The sequence below is a fragment of the Phalacrocorax aristotelis genome, chromosome 8 (genome assembly GCF_949628215.1).
Source record: "Phalacrocorax aristotelis chromosome 8, bGulAri2.1, whole genome shotgun sequence".
Lineage (NCBI taxonomy): Eukaryota > Metazoa > Chordata > Aves > Suliformes > Phalacrocoracidae > Phalacrocorax > Phalacrocorax aristotelis.
Genome location: NC_134283.1, coordinates 29,076,573 through 29,100,269, shown reverse-complemented (window position 1 = coordinate 29,100,269; position 23,697 = coordinate 29,076,573). Strand labels below are relative to the sequence as shown.

Below are 23,697 nucleotides of genomic sequence, written 5' to 3'. Positions count from 1 at the left end.
TAATCCAAAAAACCAAATATGGTTCTTTAGTAGCTGACCCTAGCAATACAGAAAAACCTGCCATCAGAGAAGTCCAGTACTACCTGGCCGCCAGTCTGCTGCACAAGCAAAGCAGCTGGTGATTCTAAAGAGGACACAGGCCTCCTGGGAAAGGACCCCGAGGAAGGCAAGGGCAGGCACAGAGCACATAACACAATCGCATAACAAGTCCCAGCCTTATCTTATCATGCTAGTGTGAGAGGCATACGTTGAACTCCATTTTTCAGCAAGCTGCCTGTCAGTCTCTGTCCCATTTCCAGAGTATCATTTAGTTCGATGACTGAAGAGCAAGGTAAATAGTTGCATCATCCCACCCTATGCAGAAACTCTGCATTGTCACAGAGCGCTCACCAGCCATAACAACCCAAGCTGCAAGAAACAGTTATTCTATAGCAGTATTTTTCGCCATTCATGATGTTGGAAGATGTATACTTTTCCTACAATACTTAAACTTTTGAAAACCAAAAGCATCAGCAACAGTACACTTTTTTTTTAGTGTTACATGAAGAACTGAGGCTACGTCCTTTAAAGGCGATTCACTTCACTTGTACAAAGGCTATTTTCTTTCAGACATCGGCACTCCAAACTATATTACTCATCTGCCTCCTCCCTCACCTAAAGAATATAAAAACTTAGACAAAGGTATTTGACATTAAAATCAGTTGAGAAAAAACATCCTAACAAGTTTCCGAGTCTATTATCATGATAAGCTTTACAATATTTCTTGCAAGTCTCTGCTTCACATTTTTCTCAAGACTTACTGATTATCCTAACAAAATAATGCCCAAAGCACACTAAAAATCTTTTAACAGAGTGAAAATTAGAGTATCAGATCTATTACACCACCCAGCCTTTCCCCTCCACTGGAGATGCATTAGAGCCTTTGGACATCTCATTTCAACAAGAAGGTTATTTAGTTCTGGAGTTTGGAGTAAAGTATTTAATCGCTAAAGGATTTGCAAATTACACATGAATATGCATGTAGCACTTCTCACCATGACATAAATCCTATTGTATATTTATGAATGGATTGCTTTGCCTCTAGCTTCTACATTTATATAAACACAGGTTTTAATCTTCAATTCTTTCCTCCATCCCTTCTTTTCAAGGAGTTGCTTAAACAAATTTGCATTTTTGGAATCTATTATCTACAGTGTATTTCTTGCCCTTTTTTTTTTTTTTAAATTCTCTAAACCAGCTTCTCCCATCAGGCAAAATGCTTACCTTACAAAAGGCCTTAAAGAGCCTCTAAGCATAGCCATAAGAGAACTAAGCAACAACATTATACAGCTGTGAGATAAAAAGTAGAAGCAACAACCACTGGCAAAAGGCATGCTCTGAGCATCAATGCTGGGGCCACAAAGGCATGAAAAATGACAGGTCAACAGCTTCCTTCAACTGCAAAGACACTAGCTGAGGGAAAGTAAACCCTCCATAAGCATCCAGAAGGCAACATAAATAAAGCTCTTATTGTAAAATCCTTAATTCCTACTGACATAAGTCTATTATTCCCTGCACCTTTCACCAGATATCTAGGCTGGTCATGAAACAGCTGGATCAAAGCAGCATTTCAGCCTGTCTTCAACATATTTGGTAAGAGGCACTACTATCATTCAGAGAGGTGTTGCCACACATCTGCCCAACTACTCCAGGGAAGTAATTCAAACAATAATACCTTTAAAGGTCATTGTTAAAATTATTTAATTTATTTCGCTGCAAATCTATTCTGTAATAAATCTGATTGCGAAGAAACACTTACCAACATGCAGCACTCCATCAGAAGCAAGTGTCACAGGCATATTTCAATGTAGAATGATTACGGGTGTGAATTACCACTGGGACTCTTCTCATTTTTGTTACTACACAAAAAACCCTAAACACCAAGGAGTTAACTACACCAGCTGCCTCTCTTTCAAGGACTTGGTGTCACATGGCTCTGTCCAGAAAACCAGAGTGGCCTCAAGTCCCAGTCCCCATCTCACTGCCTTGCAGTAGAGAGCACAAGGGCTCTAGCAGCAGCCACAGAGACACGATGGGATGTGGCCTGACAAGACCAATTCCTCCCACCCCCAAATAGTCACTGCCTGTTCACATATCTAAACCAGGCTGCGAACTGCAGCATGTTCAGCTGCAACAATGTCTTCATCCAACAGCTGAGGTATCTTTTCCTGATGGGAAGGAAGAACCACCACAGCAGAACCACTCAAAACCCACAGTAACCACACTGGAAAAGGCCGCCAGCCCATCTAATCTACTGAAGATGCAACACAACTTGTCAGGACCACCGTCAAAACTTCAGGAGCCTGTCTCTGGGAAACAAAATAAACCAGGAAGCACTATGGGATATTAGCTACAGACTGCTGGACAAGTAGAGAATAAAGAAGCGAAAATTCAACACAGAACATTTGCTTTAGGGATAAGAGTGGCATTTACAAAGGATGTGTGAAAAGCCTGAGTGGATGACACTGTCACCAGTTCAGTTGCAAGTTTGTCTTTGCAAACTGACATTTTTTTCCATGCAGCCCTTTTGCAAATGACTGAGCCAGGTTCCTTGGCCACATTCCTCTCTTTCCACCCACACATTCTTCTCCTAAAAAGAAGTCTTTAAAAGACAGTGAGAAGTAGTGCCCAAGGAGAATAAGAGATCAGGCAAGCAAACAACATATGCTTTAAGAAAGTATTTACATTCAGGTTATGCTTCCCTTAGCATCAAGCAAAGACCATGGTGGCAGATACCTTCTGAACTGAATTACCAGTGTGCCAGTTACATGAGAAACTTGCAATGCCATATGATAGTGTCTGAATAATTAACAGATTATATATGACATTAGATCTACCTTTATTCAGAATTATAGACCACCTCAGCTGAGAAGATACCACATTGATACTTGACAAACTGGATTTAATTAAGTCTGGAAGCTTCTACATTCAAATTTAAAAGGCAAAAAATACAGAAGTCCAGAAGTCTAAGATATCTTGCAAAACCTTGGTACCACAGAAAGCCATGGGATATAGTAGCACCCATGACATTTCACTTTCCTGCATAAATAGGGTAAAATAAGACAGTCACTGAGGACTTAAGGCGACCTCTTTACCAGACAAATCTGCCTATTTCTAGAACACTGGAAAACTTACTTTTTCAGAAGTAGCTGTTAAACAGCCTAAAACCTTCTATGTGTGTGTCCACATAAGAAATAATGAGTCAATGTCCCACCAAGGCTACAGGTTGTTTAACTCTGATGCTTAGATCTTGCGGTGTGAGACTTGCTAGTGACATCAGAAAAGAAAAATTGCAAAGCTTACTGCCTTGCTGGCTGACAAGCTATTTTGGTTAATTGAGCATGTACCTTACCCTGTGTGCACTGTTGCAGTGGTACTGTCACATATCTTACATCACTCTAATCTTCAAAAAGGGCAAGGAGGACGACCCCGAAAACTACAGGCCAGTCAGCCTCACCTCCATTGCTGGAAAGGTGATGGAGCAGTTCATCCTGGAGGTCATCTCCAGGCATGTAGAAGACAAGAAGGTTATCAGAAACAGTCAACATGGATTCACCAAGGGAAGATCATGCTTGACCAACCTGATAGCCTTCTATGATGGCGTGACTGGCTGGGTCAACGAAGGGAGAGCAGTGGATGTTGTCTATCTTGACTTCAGTAAGGCATTCGACACTGTCTCCCATAGCATCCTCACAGGCAAGCTAAGGAAGTGTGGGTTAGATGAGAGGACAGTGAGGTGGGCAGAGAACTGGCTGAACAACAGAACTCAGAGGACTGTGATCAATGGGGCAGAGTCTGGATGGAGGCCTGTCACTAATGGTGTTCCCCAGGGGTCTGTGCTGGGTCCAGTCCTGTTCAATATATTCATCAGTGACCTGGATGAAGGCATACAGTGTAACCTCAGCAAGTTCGCTGATGATACCAAGCTGGGAGGAGTGGCTGGTACACCAGAAGGCTGTGCTGCCATCCAGCAAGACCTGGACCAGCTGGAGACAGCTGGGCCGAGGGGAACCTGATGAAATTCAACAAGGGCAAGTGCAAGGTCCTGCACCTGGGGAACAACCCCATGCACCAGTGCAGGCTCGGGGCTGACCTGCTGGAAAGCAGCTCTGTTGAGGAGGACCTGGAGGTGCTGGTGGACAGCAAGATGACCATGAGCCAGCAATGTGCCCTTGTGGCCAAGAAGGCCAACGGGGTCCCTGGGTGCATTAAAAGGAGTATGGCCAGCAGGGCCTCTACTCTGCCTTAGTGAGGCCACACCTGTAATACTGTGTGCAGTTCTGGGCCCTACAGTTTAAGAAGTATGTGGAACTGCTGGAGCAAGTCTAGCAGAGAGCTACCAAGATGATCAGGGGACTGGGGCATCTCCCTTATGAGGAAAGGCTGAGAGACCTGGGTTTGTTTAGCCTGGACAAGAGAAGACTGAAGGGGGATCTCATCAATACTTATAAATATCTAAAGGGTGGGTGTCAAGAGGATGGAACTGGACTCTTTTCAACAGTGCCCAATGACAGGAGAAGGGGCAATGGGCACAAGTTGGAACACTGCAAGTTCCACTTAAATATGAGAAAAAACTTCTTTCCTGCAAGGGTGACAGAGCAGTGGCACAGGCTGCCCAGGGAGGTTGTGGGGTCTCCTACCCTGGAGACATTCGAAACCCACCTGGATGCATTCCTGTGCCCCCTGCTCTAGGTGTCCTTGCTCAAGCAGGGGGGTTGGACAGGATGATCTCCAGAGGTCCCTTCCAACCCCTACCATTCTCTGATTTTGTGATCAGTGACATAAGACGCAGAAGCACAGCACAGCACACACACGCTGCCTCTGAAATCCTAATAGACCCTCAGTGAACTACAGGAGCCCTATGGAGATGGCTGAAGATCTGCCCTCAGGGAAAGCAGCACAGGGGTTAGCAGAGGTTTCGCCTTTAGAACACAATGAAACATCAGGTGCACTACTGCAATGCAAGCAATGAGGAGCCCACCCTCACCTGACCACCCCTCCCTGCCAGCCCAGAACAAGAGCTGCCTGCTACCCACTCCCATCCACATACCTCCTCCCTTGCATTTCAGTAGCTGCAGAGCAAGCTGATTCTACCAATTGAATATGATAAACTCCACCTCCCAAAGGGGTTACTAAGAGCTTCTCTGTAGCCTGAGTCAGGCTGACTGACCCAGCACTACCCAGGACAGGCCACCAACCTGACACACTTCACAGGAAACAGACTGGATAATTTGCAGAGCTGCATCACATGTGAGAGTCAAATACTTTACATTATCAACCCCACCCAAATTCCCTTTGAGATAATTTGGATACGCAGCTCAAACATATTCAATCTTTCAAACAGTCCAACTATGAGAACTTCAATTGGTCAGGTTTAGGTGCCACGGTCCAACAGACTGCTGCTACCAACCTGTGATGCCAACCTGCCTGAGCACCTTGAAGGATGTCCCACAGGTTTCGTGCACTGCATGGTTTGGAGGCTGCATGGGCAAGGGGACAACCTGCACAGCTAGGCCACCAGTCTTCTAGCAGCTGCAGCGGCTCAGATGCCATGTGAAATCAAAAGTTGTGCCTGGCACAAGCAAAATTACATGCAGAGTTATCCACAGCACAGCTTCATAGAGCAGTTCTTGGACTTACCTATGTTTTCTTGTGCTGCTCTAAGGGTTCAGAAGATTATTTTGCTCACTGCTGTTCTGCAGGGCATCCTCCCTGTCATAGGGTTGTGAAGGATGAAATAGCAGAGAGCCCCCTCCTTGGCCGGGGACTGCCCGTGTTCTGAGTACAAGGCTGTTAAGGCAGTTGCAAATCACATACGAGAAATTTGCAAGTTGGTGCAGGGTCATTTAAGCAATAGTTACACTTATATTTTAGTTCAAAATAGTTATGTGACCACCTTATATGTCAACTCTGCATGGAGCAGACATGAATGACTGCCTCTCGCAAGTCAATACTGTTTATTGTGTGCTTTAAATCAATAAAGCTTTCCTCCACAGAGTAAGTTCTTCTAAAACACTGATTAGGCATTTGAGGAAAACTAAATAGTTTCACTGAACAATACCATTAGTCCTGAAACATCAGCTTCACATCCCAGCCAGAAAGCACTTTGTCAGAACTAATTAATCCCCACAGCACCTCTATAAGATTGAGAAAGCAATTCATCTGTTTTTTAAATGTGTTGGGTACTTATGTTGCAAAACATCGTGGCTGGGGTGGAAGCTGTAAGAACCAGTATAAACAGAGAACAAACCAAGCCAGCAGAACCCATCCAAACGCACAAAAAACCAGAGAATACTGACAGCTGTAGGATTTGGCTTCTTTGCATCTTCCTGTTACACACCAAACCTCCTGTGACTATTCAGAGAGTCTTCCAGATGTCACTTGACTGGATGAGTGGCAGTGAAAAGCAGTTATTATTCTACTGGGAGCAGTTTTGTCTGTTGTTTGTTCAGCCAATTATCTATGCATGTACCTTAAAAGTGAGGGGGGAGCAGTAACCTTAGGCTCTGTGAACAAGAACTCTGGGCTTTATTCACGCAGTTAAAGCTAAGTCTTCATTACCACAAGCAAAGCACGTAACCCTACTAAACAGGTCTCATGAATGGCAACCAGCCAGCATTAAAATTACTTCTCTCCAAGGAAGTGGTCAATCAACATAGCTCTCATATGTGTATCTAGTAGCATTAGCCCACATACCTCCACCTGACTTTGCCTAGCTGCTACGATCCCCCTTTATTAATTTATTTTTTCAGCTAGCCCTTGCCCTGCTGGTGGGGCACTCAAGGCCACCAGGTTCAGGCAGCCAGCCCCTGCCCAGGGAGAACATCAGCAAGGCTTTCCCAAGTCAGCTGTATGATTTCTCCCCCCTCTTTCAGAAAGACTTGAAGTTGTTCCATATTTGGCACAAGCGAATGTCAAGTCAAGCCCAGAACATTTCAATCCTGGCAGAGAGCAAGATCAGCAGAGACTCCATAAGGCATGCAGGAACGTGTTGTGGGGCGGTGACACTCCTCGGCATGCTGAGCAGAGTGCAAGGCTAGCCCTTGGCAGTGTGCAGTCACCTTCAGGAGCACAGAATATGAATCAATCATTTACTAATAGATTCAACCAGTAACTGAAATAAGAGCCCAGTCTGAAAAGGCAGTGTGGCAGGTCAGTGATAAGACCATCCTCAGCCACCTAGCACACATCACTACTTTATGTACAACTTATTTCATTAAAGTTTTTTTGGTAAGTCTTCCCATGTCTTCGAAGAAATTTTTTGGCACAAGTTAGAGGAATTTAAATCAGATTAAATCAGAAAAACTCACTGCAAACTCATCTTCCCATAAGTGTGCTAGCTATGAAGGCAACAGTGCGAATTACAACTTTAGTACTCTACAGCACTGCTGGTTTCATCTGGGCTCTAGCAAGAGAAAATCCACTCTTCCTGTAAAACTCGATCAGAAATCACAGGGCAAAGCTAAGCACCTCCAGCTGGCAGAGCGCCCAACCAGGTTAAGTGCCTGGGGACAACTTCACAAGCGCACCCTCAGCAGCATTCCCAGGTTGCCACCAGAGCCAGCCCTACTCCCACACCTCCTGCTCAGCCCCAGCTATGCCAGCACAAGTTTCTGCACAAGCATACACAACCTGGATCAACTGTTTCTGTAAAATAAACCCAGACAGTAAAATCACATTTTTTGGCCAGACCTGCTTCTGGACTTCACTCCCTGCAGTAATACAGAATTTTACTCTGGCAGCAGTGCTTAAGGTGCCCCATCAGCACCACCACCACTGAGCACCCTCCCCAGGTGACCAACACAGCAGCCACCTCTCACCTGCCATACCCACATCTTCTGGGATTTACTAGCCAATTTTCTGCCATTCCACCGGATAGAGATCAAGAAAACTACTTCAATATGAAAATACGTGACCTACCTAGGGGTGAAATTGTTGATCCCCTTGCCAAATAAGTTTACAGTCATTGGCAGTGTCGCTAAGTTCACAGTCCCTCAGTCTGAGGCAAAATTAAAGGGATGATCTTGTAAGCAAGACACCTTGCCAGAGCAGAAGATGAAGCTCAACCTACATATTTCTAAACAATGTGATTTACAGAGATTTCTTCAAAAGCAACTCTGATCTTTTAAGACTCAGAATTCCCCAAGATGCATGAAAAAAGCTCCAGAGCTCAACAAATCTTCAAGTTTTTTTTTCATGTTCCATAGAGAATATAACGCTTTTAGTAGCTCTAAAGTCATTGCCAACATCCTCTCACTACACAATATGTGCGTACCACACTTTTAGCAGTGATGCCCTTGTTAAAAAGCATCATAGCTGTTGTTTCCAGCTACCCTCCCCAGTTCAAAGTGAGTTTACAGAATGCAGGGGGGAAAAAAACCACAAATGAAATAAAGCTTGATTTTTAATAACTGAAGAGGTCTGACTGATTTCAGTTCCAACCCACTTTTTCCAATTGCAGATGTGGCCTGTGTTAATACATCTTGGAAGACTCTTGATATTAATAAATTTTAAAAAAAAGCATCAAGTGTCACAATAATCTTAGCTGCTGTCCTTGTCTCCCTATATATAAAGCAATTTTCATTTACTGGGGAAAAAAAAATTTAAGAACAGCATCAGTCCTACACATTAAGACACCTGTTCCCAGAGATGGCACTTAGATGATTATGAAGACTGCATTTCTGTCACTCACTTCTGTACTCATGGAAAATGGTTATCAACTGCTTCTGTGGGCACATGCTGAACTGCCTGTTCTTTATAAAATATTCAGCTATTTTGGGGAATGTAAACACGAGAAAGCAATGGATTCACATACATGACAGGGTGTTTGGCTAGCTATCTATCAGTAAAGAAAGGCAACAGCAGGCATCAAACTAGCAGCCTTCAGCTGCATGACCTACACTGCTGCCAGTGATGAAAGAAAACGCTAGGGAAGAGAAACACTCCATCTTTGAGAATTTTTCTCTCCTTACGCTTACTAGTTTTCATTTACAGACAAGCACAGTTCCTTTCACTCTTGCTCCTTTTTCACTGCCCTCCCTTCTTCTAGCCTTTTTATTTTGGAGAATTCCCACATTTAATTTTCTATATTTAGCTTTATTCCAGTGATTATAGTTACACTATAGGCAAACAATCCAAGTAGTGGACAGTTACATATGAAATTTTAGCATGATGCTCACATTTCTGTATCTTTAATATAGAATGTTTGGAGACCAAGTGTGTAGAGCAGACTGGTGATAAAAAGCTTCAAGATCAGAATAAGACAAAATACTCTGCAGTATTTCACATCAAGCCTAGAAGGCAGACCTAGAAGGGCACAGCTAGATGACTGTGCTCTCTTTATCACATGCCTAGCTTTTCGTCAGTAAGATCCTCAGGCTCAGCAAACAAATATTCCTGAGTAAATAGGTGGCCCTAACTGTTTTAAATGCACAAAGACTTCCAAATGTGACAACACATTAATTGGCCCTGAACCTTGCCAAACCTCTTCACCAATTCTCTTTACTAAAGCTCTACTTTGGAGGTTCAGACTAGGAATACCTCCATATGGAGCGGGAAGGGATTTCACAGAATATGGGCTTTCAGTTAATAAATGTCTCCAACCCTTTAAGTCACCAAGAGCTGTCAAGAAAAGAAGGGCCATCAACTGAGGCACTGCTGCCTCCCAAAACTGAAAACATCTCCTGCTGTTTAGTAGCTCCACCAAACTTAAGCTAGAAGTGCCCCTGTTTTCACCAGCTTTCACTCACAACAAGAGTCCCGTGATTGGGGTAAAGTGAGAAGTTCAGTCAGCTCTACCTAAAATAACCTAGGAAAAAAAAAATGCTTATACCACTATGCCAGTAGAAAGAGTACAAGATTACAAGAGTACAGGTTCCCCTAAACCCAATGTAAAGCACCGTAGGATGGCACACCCTCTGGGAACCCAGACACCCACCTCTAAACCTCATGTCTGATGACAAATGACAAATCCCTTCCCCTAGCTCAGTAAGGTTTGATCTCCTATTACATAGCATCCGTGTCCTGATTTATCTAATTTCAAACGAATCCTTTCACACAGGGAAAAACACAGTAAGGGTTTTATTCACACACCCCGCACCTGGTCACTAGAACCACCTTACAGCTTTTTAACCCAAAATTCTTGCTTACAGGGTACCTTCATTCTTTTCTGTTACACCATACCACAGGTGCAGTAAAAGTTAAGTCACAAAATCCTTCAGATTATTTAACTTTAGATGATTTCCCAAAATGCTCTAACATCCACAGGCTTGCCAGGACTGCCCTGGAGTCTAATATACCCTTAAAAAGGTATGAGGTAAAAGTGCTTTGACATGCAGTTGCTTCAGTCAAGATTTCAGGCATCTGAGCATCACTCAAGTCAGCTTCACAGGAAAGTGAGATGCTACCAGGTGCCAGTGACTGCCTACTAGCAAAGTCTAATGGCCCCTCTTACCAACAGCCCATCTGCAGGACTGGTGTCATGCATTACACGAAAGCTGGAAAACCACGAGCCCCACCGGCTTCACCAGCCCAGCTTTTGATTTCTTACAGTCCAAGGCCAGCTGAGGTCCCACCTTACACTCCCTGCCACCCCCTGCTGCCAACACCTCCCCCACCCCACCCCTGCCATATGCCGCCAGCCAGGCCAGCTCCCCTAGCAGCCTACTAAACCAACCTCAGTTAGCATGACAACTTGACACCAACTCTTGTCACAAAAACAATGGGCAAGCCCATGCCCTGAAGCTAGATGGTATCCCTGTTCACATTTGTTTCCACTAAATTAAGCCAGAATGAAAGATTTAGGGAAGGTTTAAAAACCCGTGTGTCCTATCTTTATCTACCAGCTGTTGCTCCCCGAATAAATTCATCAGGTACCACAAAGGTACAGTCCCACCAAGAAGCAACTGGGTTCAGAACGAGCCCCAACACATACATCTTCCTCCACATCCCTCAAACTCATAGTTTTACAGCCACGTTTCTAGTGTCTATTGCTTTTTGCTGGGTAAAAGACAGCACGTGCAAGCACAGCATAGAAAGCACTGTAGCAAATACACAAACCAATCTCTCAGCTACAGCAATTTTAAAGATGACTTGTAAAAGGCTAGGCTTACAAACGTTTAAACTTTAAATAGACTGACAAAGATCAATGATCAGTGCATAAATCCAAGCTCCCTACCTCAGGGAGCAGTTATCTTATGACTTGAGCTGATCAGAAATTCCCCATCAGCTGGTTTCCACAGACAGTGGGAATTAGTTGGAAGTGAAATTTCTTTCCTGTATGTCAGGGCAGGGTTTCAACTCATGCAAGCACATGGTCCCCCAGGTGACGAGTAAGTGTTGTGTCACATAACTGTTCTAGTGTCAGACCAATGAACTCTTCAAAACCTTGAGCATTTTCAGCGGGAGTGTCTAACTCAGCTTGTTTTCTTGGTAGCCCTACTGGAAGATGACTCAGATGCGAAGCTTGTCAGGGCCATGTGTATTCAGGTGTATTTATGCACACAACGAATATGTCACGTGATACGAATTATCAGTATGCGTTTGAATATTCTCCTTCAACAGCAGTGAGCAGGACAGCTCAGTACACATGCATAAATGAGGCACCCAGTTAGTTGTTTCTGTTGGTTTTGAATCACTAAATAAGGACAGATGAGAATTTTTAGAAGCCACTATTAGGCCTATTAGATTTCTCACTTGTCTTCATTCTCTGTATCAAAATAAAGATGCCAGGAAAGCACTCCTAATTTAAGTTGGTATCGACTTGTGAAGGTTAAAAAACACACATTGAAACACCATGTTATTAGCTCTTCTTGACCACATCATCAAAACAGAAGCCTCAAACCAAGTTCCAAATCCCCAGCCAGCAGCAGGTTACATTTGTGAGCAGTATACACAAGAATTATTCCTGGAATGCAAAACACTCCTTGAAATCCTGTAAAAGCAGACACTCATTCACTTCTATGCTTAACAAAAAAGCATCAAAGTAGAACTGGAAAGAAGGCAAAGTACTGACATCCCGCCAACAATGGAAGCCCCATCAAAGAACCAATTTCTGGGGCAAGGGAAGAAGCAAAAACAAATTCAGAAATTACACTAGGTGCCCCATAACAAAGGGGAACACTCACCATCAGATGGGGAAAGTGTGTAAAATTTATCAACAACAAACCCCATATTTAGATTGCTGGAATTTCCAGCTTATCAGGATGGATCTCTGAGCTGCTGTGTCCAGGAACTTTAGCTAACAGGGCATTAAACGGGAAATTTCGACACTTCTGATTTTAACAGCCATCCAGTTGTTGAGCTTCCTGCATGCCTGAGCTACTGTATGCTGGCTTACCATAACTGCCTCAAGCATGGAACTAGGACGTGCTAGGACAGAGCATTGCTTGGAAAATGACCTGGGTCTTGAACAGTAGACCATTTTCTGTTTCTCTCTTACTTTTTAAAGCGAGCAATAACAGAGAAAGAGCTCCTCAGAGCAAGTAGGAGCAAGAGGTAGGTGCTGGGAAGGAGGAGGCAGACAGGGGTGATCAGAAACACACCCTGAAGTCCCGACCTCCGTAATCGCCACGCTCACCAAGGCCGCAGACCTGCTGGCAGCAGCGGGCCATGATGCAGGGTGCAACCCACAGACGCCTCCCTGACGCTACTCCGTCAGTCCCCCTGGGCTCCCTACTCCAGTGAGCCTCCGCTGCTCTCCTGAGGCAAAGCCGGCTGGGCGCCCCAACCCTGCCGGGCTCCCACCCGCGCCCCGGTCAGGCAGCAGCGCCGATGCGAGCCGCATTACAGTCACGCGTGACGGGCAGCGTGCGACGCAGACCTGCAGGAGGTCTGGAGACGGGAAAGGAGGTGGGTAGGCAGATGAGAGGACAAAACAACAACGAAAAAAACCCCTCACTGACCTCCCTCCATCCCTCGCCGCCCGAGCAGCAGGCGGGCGCCCAGCGCCCTGCCAGGGCAGCGGGTACGGCAGTGACCGTCCCGGAGGGTAGTGACCGCCCCGTCCCGCGGGGCCGTCTGGAGCCGGGGACCGCAGCAGTGACCGGCCGGGCAGCGCGGGAGCAAGGAGCGGCCGCGCTGCGGGACCGGGCCGGGCGGCAGGCACGCCTCCGGCTGCCGCCACGCCGACCCCCGGCCGGGGAGCAGAGGGCCTCGGAGCGGCGGCGCCCCCCGCCCCGCCCGCCGGCCCCGCTGCCCACCTGTCGCGGGGGTCCACCCAGCTGGTGGTGCGGCTGCCGTGGTCAATGTAGTACACCTTCCCGTCGTAGTCCCGCGCCTCCTCCCATCCCTCGGGTAGCGGCAGCTCCTTCCGCGGCATCGTCCCCACCACCGGCCGCGCCGCCCTGCCCCATCCACCGCTCCGCGGCGGCGGCGGGGGCCGGCCCCGGGGCAGGGCAGGGCAGAGCCGGGCCGGTCCTCCCCTCCGGCGGGCGGCGAAGAGCGGTGCGGGGCCCGCGCCGGCCCAGCCGCGCAGGGAGGCACCGCCGCCGCCGGGCAGCCTCACATGCCGGCCCCGAGGCGGGGGCGGGGCGCGGGGCCGGCCGAGGCGGGCCGGGCTGAGGCGGAGCCGCGGCGGGGGCGGTGCGGGGAGGGCGGCGAGCGAGCCCGCGGTCAGCCCTGCAGCGCGGGAAGCCCCGGCCCGCCCGGCTCCTCGCGCCTCCACTTCCTGCTCCGGCGGCGGCCGCCCGGCGACTCCCGGGGCGGCCCCGCCCCTTAGCCCCGCCCACCACCGGCGCCCCGGGCGGGGGACGCCGGTTCGGAGAGGCTCAGCCCGCCCCGCACGAGGGCGCCCCTTGCCGGCGAGGAGGGCGGGGCACCTGCGGGGTTGGAGCGGTGCGCGGCGGCGGCACCGCGAGTCCCCGGGGTGGGGGACTACGGGGCCAACACCAGAGGGCTGCCGGTACAACCCCTCCCTTGCACACGAGGACTCAGCTCGGCCCCTCTGAGGAGAACCACAAAATGTGGAGGATGGCCGAAAACAGGGGTCAGGGTCTGCCCGGTGCCTCCGGGGAGACCCGGGCCGTTGGGTGTCAGGGGTGCTGGCTCCACTCGGATGAGCACGGACACTCCTCCTGGACCTGGGGGACACCCCTCTGGCTGCAACATGTCCCTGGACCCCGGCCACGCAGGGACCTGGCGGCCAGCGGGGCTCCCTACGGGCATTGCCTCTGCCAGGCCGTTTGTTGGCCATAAGCGAACAGCCAGCAGACCTGCCCGCACAGGTCTCCACCAGGGTGACATTGGTGACTTTTCCATTTATGTGGCTTTAAGAGCGTAACCTCTTTGCAGCTGGGTGCGTAGATTCAGTCAGTCCATCGCCAGAAGGCAGGATTATAAAAACAAGTTAAGGTAGCACACGGAAGTCCCAGGTACAAGCCATAAGCTGGAGGGTGGGTGACCGTGTCCATGCTGCATGGCACGTTACGCTTTCCAAAAGAGCAGCCACGGCCGTGGTTCAGCTGTCGCCAGTACGCAAACATGGCTCTGACACAGCTGCACTATGGAAGGAGCTGTGAGGACACGCCCTCCCCAGCCTTCTGTCCCCAGATTTCAGTAATTTAGGCTTGAACAGACTGCCCATGACAGAATGTCACAATAAAGGCTCATGCAATGGCATGCGATCGGATGAGCTAATGCGGATGACCTGCACAGCGTGGCGATGGGGGGAGTTCTGTGTGAGGTAGCATTTTCCCTGCGGAGCACCAGCCAACACCGGTTTCCTACTGTCAAGGGTGGGGGGAAAGAAAGAAGTTTTGTAGTGCTTCAGCCATTGAAACAGCAGAATGGAGCAGGGATCCCTGCCAAGGGCAAGGGTGGAAAAGAAAACTGGAGGATGGGAAGGGGGGAGCCATGAAGGGCTGGAGAGGAAAAGTAAACGTGAGAAAGACAGTTAGAAATAACATCTCATTTTTGTGCCAGATTTTGAGGGTAAGATAACTTCTTCCAGGCTTTCTGACAACCTGCTGGGAATCAGAACTGCTAATTCTCCAGAGGCTGAAGAAGCATGCAGTAGCAGTTGGCTGATGAAGTGGTTGAGCAGGGAAGAAAATGAAGACAAGTAAAACTGAAAGTGAAGCATTTGGAAAATAGCCTGATTTAACCCCAGTTTATCTGAAGCCAAACTTGGAGGGGGCCACTAGAGGTGTTGTTTTTATGAATAGGACCATAAACAAGGCTTTTAAATTAATAATAAAGCAAGCATAAGGGAATAAACACTGTATATGTCCACAACTCTGAACGAAGCTTGTGGTTTCTTTCAGAAGCAAAGGCTCAGAGCACCGGGAGCAGTGCCGCTCCAGCGAGCAGACACCAGGACCGCCCGGAGTCCTGGGCCAACGCCAGCAGCGTGCAATGGATTTCTGCAGGGCACTGGGCTAGTCACCGCGGCCGTCATTTTCTCTTTACTGCTTTTAATCATGGATAATGGTGTTTCTCTCTTTGTAAAACACTCAGGAAAGTACTTAAGACATTTAAAAGGGGGAACTCTAACAATGGGAAAAAATCAGCAACAACTGATGTTATTAAATGTTACAAGAGAAGAAGCAAATAACAAAGGGATAACAAATTTATGTGTGTTTTCATGTTCCTGTATTTGTGGTCTTATGTTCAAGCGCAGAGATACTTCCAAAAGGCATGTTTCATTTTAAAATGTTTTTTCAAATTTTCAGGATGAGTGGAGATCATATAAAGAAAGGCTATATGTAAAGAAGCCGACCAAATCTTTTCCAGATGTCATCAACTGTGTTTATGAAGAAAGTAATTGTGTATTTTTTAAAAAAGGTAATTGCTTGTGAAATAAATACCTCAGAAAATATTTGCAGGTAGTTCTGACTCAAGTCGAAAGATCTTATTTTTCCACTCCTCTTTATTTTTTATCTTGATTTAATAAAAAAAAAAACCTCTAACTGAACCGTATGAATTTATGAATGTAATCAGGAATATGCATATGGCAACTTACTCACTTTGACCACTTACACTCACAACAAAAGAATTCAGAGTTATCAGAGTCTGTTTGAACTGTAAAGCAATAAACAAACAGGTGATTATTTTCTCATGAGCAAAGAAAGGGAAGGTTTGGTTTGTAGGTAAGCTGTTACCTATGTGAAAAGGAAGAACAGAGCAGAGAACAAAGTCTGCAGAAACCTAATTTTTTTTCACCCTGGGGCCAATGTCTCCAGCATGACCTCATGTGCTGCATGTTGCCGTCCCATCCAGCTTTGCAGAGTCCATAATGGGCTGGGTAACAAATTATTCAGTAACAAGAGCAGCCATTTTCTGTTGGTGAGTCCTGTTTTGGAGAAGCTGGTTGCTTGCTGCTTGGGGTTTTTTATCCTAATACATTTGAAAGTCTGTATTTTTGTACTCGACACTTAAAGCTCTATTCTTGATTGACCGCAAATAACACAAACACAAATATCAAAAGGTACTAAAGCACAATACTGGTCTCTTAGCTTATATCTTCAGGTCTCTGAACTGAAATAGGACAAAAAATTGGGTTTGAATTTAATTGCCAGGGAACAGTTACATTTACCTGAAATACCACATTTTGGTTAAAACGTCCAGCATCGTTCAACTTGAAGCAATCATATAATTTCTGTGACATGTTACCTCATCCTTCTAGAAAGCCTCTTCCCTGCCCACCCCCAACCTGTATGTCAATTTTTTTCAGTTTCCAAATGGCATTTTAGTTTTTAAAAAGTCAAAACCAGGTTTGGAAAGATGGAACATTCCATTTTGGAAGTAACCCAAAGCTGTTTCCAGCCCGGCAGGAAAAGCAGAGGTGCCCACAAGGCAGGGAAGAGCGCACACAACCTGCTGTACTTTCCAGTCCCAACATGAAAGGAACTTTCTGTAAACCTTGGCAAAGCTGCTTCATTGCTTTTTTCAAAGTACTTCCTAAAAGACCCATTGCTGGAGGCTTTTAAAGGAAAAAAAAAAAAGCAGCTGACGCCCTCAAAGCCGTCCTGTTGCTCTGGTAGGTATTGGCTGCATCTTGCCCGGCATCCCACTGGTCCCTGCACCCCTTGTTCCAGACAAGGGAACCCCTTGTTCCCTTTTGTTCTGTATGCATGCAGCGTTTGGTATAATGCTTCCTCACCCATAGTGGCATGTAGCCTAGGGTTCCTCCATGTGAGGAACAGTGAGAGTGTCAGGTTTGTCTAGCAAGGTGATTATTAAACAGGACCTGTGCAGCAGGCTGGGTTTCCCACTACCTCAGGAAGTCTTCCGGCTGGATTTCTGCTGTTTTTTGTCCTCACACAAGAGGGTCATAAGATGTCCCTGACTAGTTTGTGAAACAAGATGCTATAGAATCATAAATTCATAGAACCGTTTGGGTTAGGAAAAAACCTTTAAGATCATCTAGTCCAGCCATTGACTTAGCACTGCTAAGTCCACCACCGTGTCCCTATTTAACTATGCTCTAACTGGGCACTGTCTGGAACAAATCATTTCACCTGGGACTTGCTCTTTAGGAAATGTGCTGACCTCTCTCCCACAAAGTGCATCCATGGAGGGAGGTGCTGCTGCTCTGGACAGGTTTGCTGCATGGGCACATCTTTCGTGATCCAACAAGGCTGCTTAACTCTTTGACTTGGTTGTATGTAAAACAAAGCTCTGGGATATTTTGTCCCTTTAAGCTATAGTTAAGGTCTTACTTTCTGACAATTTTATTTTTCTCCTGTTTCTCACATCGCATTACTGAGGAGCAGAGCTGGGGGCACTGATCAAACCCCAGGGGAATTTGTTAGTCCCCCAAAATGTTTTGGGAGAGTGTACAACCATCCTGCTGCATTAAAAACACTTTTATTATGTTTATGGTTTCATACATTCTTAGGGGTCTTTTCAGGAAATAAAATGTAGCAGTAGTTGTTAGCAAATATTCTTGATAATATCTGAGGTACTCTTGTGTAAAAAGGCTCTTGTATCTGACTCCCAAGCTCACCATAGAAGAAGAAGAAGCCTAAAATGTACAGAGGCACCGGTAGCCCAGGCATCAGGAAACCAGACTCAGAAAGCTGTGTTCTTCCCGAGCGAGGCGCTCACAGTCCCATTGGTGTCTGGCTTTGGTGGCAGCACCTGAACACAGGGTTAAGAAGCTCCTATCTCTCCACCTTTTGTTGCTCTTCTCACCCTTACTGACAGCTCTGGCCACCCTAGCACAGCTGTGCTGCTCCGCCAGACTGACCACCCAGGCCCTGATCTCCCCTTCAGGAGTTGCTTATTTTTTCCTTTATCCCATCAGCCCAGGTTGCAGCATGACCCACCAGACCCCTGCACAGTGAAGCAGCCAACAAACTGACTTAAACCACACAGGCTTCTTCAATGGGCCTGTGTCAAAACTAGCAGAGAGTGGAAGAGAAAGAACGATCAATAAAGAATTTTTTTAAAACTAAATAAAATAAAAAGGGCAGGTGGAAAATAAGTGTGGGAAGGTGTAAGACCTGCTTGTCATAAGCCAATAAAACTAAATAAAGATTTCTGACAAAGAGGAAAGTTTAATTCAGCCTTCTTTTATCAAAGCCTCAGGCAGCGGATTCTGGATTTCTAATGTTAAATTTCAAGCTACCTTTGTCATCCTGTTTATCATGAACAGCATGATAAACATAAACATAATGCAGTTCTTTATGCTACCCTAAGCATTGAAAAAAAATTAAACAGAATCCCCCACAATTTGTTTATTAAGTAGTAAATATAGTACTTGCTTTTGTGAGTGCATAGGATAAAATTGTGTATCTAAGGGAAAAGTCAAGAATATGGCACGTGGCAGCTAAAACAAGACGGAAAAGTGAAGGCAGGAAACCTAGGGGTGAGTCTGGAAGCCTTAAGAAGCCTCAGCCACTGCAAGCTTTGTGAAAATACAAAGTCCATTTGCAGCACCAAGTGTGTAGGGCTCTGTCCAGAGTGAACCCTCCCCAACCGTCAAGCCTTGACCGCCTCATGCGACACAGGAGGATACAGGAGTTCTCAGGCTTGCACTGACCAGATGCTCTTTGAGCTACAGCCGCATCACTGCACACTTGAACAACAGCTTGTCAGGTCTGAAATAAATTTTTTTTCCAGACCTTTGCTCTGGGTGGTTTTTTTGGTTACTCTGTTTAGGAGTAGCTTGCCATAATTGGGAGCTGTGAGCGAGTGTGTGATGGGGCCATTACACAGGGCTGTTTATGAAACAGGGTGAGATACTGCAGTCTGCAGGACAGTCCCCAGCCACTGCTGAATCAGGGTTCTCCCAAGCCACGGGTCAATATTTACACCATTGCAAATTTTCAGGCCATCCCCTGCCGCAGGCTCTAACATGGCAGCATCATTAACGCCCAAAGGCAGGAAAACCCTCCATCAGCAGAGCTCTGCCTCAGAAGAAAGTGATACGTCACAGGACACCTGTGATAGGGACAGTCCTCGTGATTCCTGGGGCTCTTGGTGCTGCCACTGGCATGTCTCTCACGCACAGGTTTACTGTGTGGTGCCTTCACAATCCTTGGCACTATGTACACCTGTGCCAAAGATCTCTATCTGTCAGCAAACAAGCCTGCAGTGAGGGAATACATTCCTGACTATGACCTTTGGGTGCTCTGAAATTTTTTACATCCACAAACAAGACAGGATTATTTTTTTTCTCCCCAAACAACCCTTATCTCTGTTGTTTTATTACACCCGTGTGCTCCCAGTGGAAGCACTGCACTGCAATCTTTCCTTGACATTGCCAGGAAGATCAGGCCTCCGTCCTCCCCAAGCACATGGACATCCCTCACAACATACACTAGGACTCAAATGTGTGTTTTCTACCTTGCAATAATTGGGAGCTGCTTAACATAAATGGGAGACCACCCCAGCAAAGCTGGAGCTGTTCCCATAGCCGTGACAGTCTCCGGTCCCAGCGTAACCCCTGTGCCAATCTCCAGGCACGTGGTTGTCCCGTGCAGTGCATCTGCTTGGCAGCTTGGCAGCTGCCTCCCAGCTGCCCACCCAGCTGCTCAGCATGGCTCTGTCAAGCTCGGTGGGAGCTGAGGCCACAGCACCAGTGCTGAGCTCCTCAGCGAAGGCAGAGGTAGGTCTGCCCTTGGCAGCCAGCCCTGGGGCTGCAGGTGGGAGTTTGGAATGGGGCCAAACACTCAGTCACTCTCTGTTGTTAAAGAAAAAAAATGTTTAGGACACATATGAGAGAAAAATCTATTTGGTATCAATTGCTATTTTCACTGGCCCATTATTTGTTCAGAAGGTAAGGAGACCCCCTCCCACAAGAAGGTTCCTCTTGGTCATTTGTCAGCTAACCAGCCACGGAGCGGCCACAGCAGTCCACCTTTCTGGCCTGAAAATATGAACTTTCACATTACTGCCAGCATGGCTTGTGACTCCCAAACCCAGAGGCATTGACAACCCTGTGAAGGTGTCCTGTGGCAGTAGAGTGGGGTGGTGGGATGTGCACGGGATGCAGCACGGCCAGAGCTCGTCCTTATCAAGTGCGACAAGTGCCTTTCACTGTGCACAAGGAGGGAATAGCCTGCACGTGTGCAGGTTTGTAAAAGGAAATGTATCCATGTGAACTGATACCAGTAAAAACACCACAGTGCCATCTTCACGCCATGTCAAAACGTGCTGGCCAAGCACCACCGTGGACTGGAGCTGCACAGGTGCCACTGGGATGGCATCACGTGCCTGACCCAAGGCAAGGGGAGCAAAACATATTTAGTTTTGCCAACACGCATTATGTTTCTAATGTGATGGATGTGGTTTTTCTGTTGAGGCTCCTTTTACACTATGGTAACAACAGGGCACTGCAGGTGGGATTTCTGTGGTCTAGCATGAGCTGCTGCAAAACCTCTGCCCCCTGTTAATGTTAACAAACAGTTTCAGTGGTCGAGTTGGGGGCAGCAGATGGTAGCAATGAATGGTGAAGGGACAGGTGCCATCACGTCTGAAAGTGGGAAGCAGCCAGGCAAGGGATGCCAATGCTGCTCTTGTGAGCTGGTTGCTGCTCAGCAAGGCAGCAGTGGGAAGGGAGCCAGATGCCTTAGTAGTTTGTCCTGCTGCCTCAGTATTCTCTCCAGTGGCACGTCTGCAGCTGCCAAGTGCAGGAGCAGCACAGGGATGTGCCCACCACAGGGTGCCATTGCTGTCTGTGGCATGGCAGGTCCCAAAGGGGTCAAAAGCACTTGTTCCAGCAAAGGGCAAAGTACCATGAAGACAGAAGCAAGCTCTCCAAGCCTTTCCCTTCTCACCTATGTGCATCTCACTTGCTCAGCAATACGCAGTTTTGGTCAGACATGAACTTGAATTTGACACCCAGAGGCTGGTGAGGTGGTGCTGATACCTGTGGAGCAGCAGGGATTTATACCCTGTGCTGCATGGGGCAGGCTGTGAGAGGCTGAATGGCTGTGTGGCAGTGCAGCAGTGATGGTGTTGCTGGATAAATGCATGTCCACAGCCCTGTGGAGTCATAGTGCTGCTCCTGGCCAACACACAGCATCCTCACAGCTGCAGCAGCAAAGACAGAAAAAAATAAACCCACCCCCAACAAGCCCCACCTAGTTACTTTACTACATAAATCAGAGACACTAAAGAAACAACCGTCCATTTAAAGCAGCTTAGTTTCACTTACTTACAAAATACTTAACAAGTGGCTAGGACTCTAAGGACCACTTATTCCACGCTTTAGTAATCTAAATGCTGCTTTAGAGCTGCTGCTCTCCGCCATCCAACGGGGACTGCAGCACTGAGCTTTACCAGTGGTGTGGCTATTGAGCCACTTTTCCTCTCAAGGGCCCCTGTAGCTGAAGAGGAGACGTCTTGTGAAGCCAGGTGAGGCCTGTGACCACAGGGACACCAGTGTTTATCTCCTACCAGTGGTAAGAGGGCAGCTTCCTGTACCTGCCACACCTCCAGCTAGGTACTGGCAGCTGAACTGGATGCAACAGCTGGCTGCAATCCACCCGGCTGCTCCTGTCGGGGGTTGCGGGGAGCTGCAGGCGGCAGGGGAGATGGAGGCAGTCAGTGGGGCAGGTGGAAGCACAAACTACAAACCTGACAAACTAGACCCATTTCCTCAGGCAAACAGGCATAAATTTTAAACTATGGTGAGTTTTGCAGTTACATTACCTGACGTCAGATATAACTGAGAACAATATTTTTCCTTTGACCTTTACGGAGAGTAATGGGGCTGTGGAAACCACAGCAGTGCAGCAGTCATGTGTCCTGCTGACTAGGCAGTGCTCCCTGTGCAGGGGTGGGTGAGAGCGGCCCCGCTGCCCGGCGGTGCCCAGCTGCTCTGGTCAGCACCCAGCCAGGAGGAGCGAAGGCTGTCATGATTGCAGCTGTGCTGAACACACAGATGCCGAGCTGGGGCTTTCAGCCACCCCCCAAAGCTGAAGGTGCTTTGCCTGATTTGCTATGAGGCTCAGCACCGGGCAACATGGCAGTGCAGACACTTCATATTTATGTAAAGATCAGCACCGTAGCGTGAACTCTCCACACAGCTGTAGTGAGGGACTTGGTGATATGGAAAAGGCTGAGATACTCAATGCCTTCATGGCCTCTGGTCTTTCCTTGAATGATCTGCCTTCAGCTTGGCCAGGGAGAAAATCTGGAGCAAGGAAGACTTACCCTTGGTGGGGCAGGATCAGGAAAGGGAGCAACAAATGGGACATGGCCAAGTCCCTGGGACTTGCTGGGATGCACCCAGGAGAGCTGAGGGAGCTGCCTGATGGCAATTCCAGGCCATTCCCTGCTGTCTTTGAAGAGTCATAGCAACTGGGGGAGGTTCTGGGCAGAGTGGCTGATAAACCAGAGGGTCTTCTGCTGTCCAGGGGTATAGGCTGGAGGAAGGGGTTGATGGGAACCTCATGAAGTTCAGCAAAGGGAAGCACAGAGTCCTGGACCTGGAAAGGAACAACCCCAAGTACCAGTACAAGCTGGGGGGTCACACAGCTGGGAAGCAGCTTTCCAGAAAAGGACCCGGGGGACAGCAAGTTGACCATGAGCCAGCAAAGTGCTTTTGTGGCAAAGGAGGTCAGCAGCATCTTGGATTGCATTAGGCAGAGCGTCACCAGCAGGTTGAGGAGGTGATCCTTCCCCTCTGCTCAGCACTAGTGAGACACATCTGGAGTGCTAGGTCTGGTTTGGGGTGACCCTGTACAAGACAGACGTGGACATACTGGAGAGAATCCTGCGAAGGGCCATGAAGATGATGAAGGGACTGTAACATCTGAGGTAGGGGGACAGGCTGAGGGAGCTGAGACTGTTCAGCCTGGAGAGAAGATGGCTCAGGGGGGATCTTATCAGTGTCTATGAACATCTGAAAGGAGGATCAATGATGAGGGAACTAAGGTCACCTCAGTGGTGCCTAGTGACAGGGCAAGGGGCCACCAACACAGGTAGAAATACAGAAAATTCAAGTTAAACATAAAAAATACTAATTTTACTGTGAGGGTGACTGAGCACTGGAACAGGTTGCCCAGAGAGGTTGGGGTCTCCATCCTTGAAGGTACTAAAAACCCAGCTGGACATGGCTCTGAAGCCCCTGCTTTTAACAGCAGGTTAGCCTCCCCCATCCTGTAACTTTGTAACACTTAAAGAAAGGAGCTGGACTCCAAGCCCTCCATCAGCCTCAACCCACCCCACCCACTTCTCTTTGTTAAATGCCCTGTGCTGTGTCAGGTG

At 47.5% G+C, this 23,697-nt stretch overlaps 1 protein-coding gene across 2 annotated transcripts in view; it reads right to left on the bottom strand.

Annotated features, from left to right (window-relative positions):
* WWC1 (WW and C2 domain containing 1) overlaps positions 1-13,725 on the bottom strand; it is a 74,538-nt gene extending 60,813 nt beyond the window's left edge. Inside the window, exon 1 of one of the 2 annotated variants that reach the window (XM_075102134.1) lies at positions 13,239-13,725. In XM_075102134.1, the coding sequence (XP_074958235.1) occupies positions 13,239-13,357 (119 nt within the window). In that variant the 5' untranslated portion in view covers positions 13,358-13,725. The remainder of the gene's footprint in view (positions 1-13,238) is intronic. The other variant, XM_075102133.1, reaches the window with a different exon arrangement.
* Positions 13,726-23,697: the final 9,972 nt, after the last annotated feature.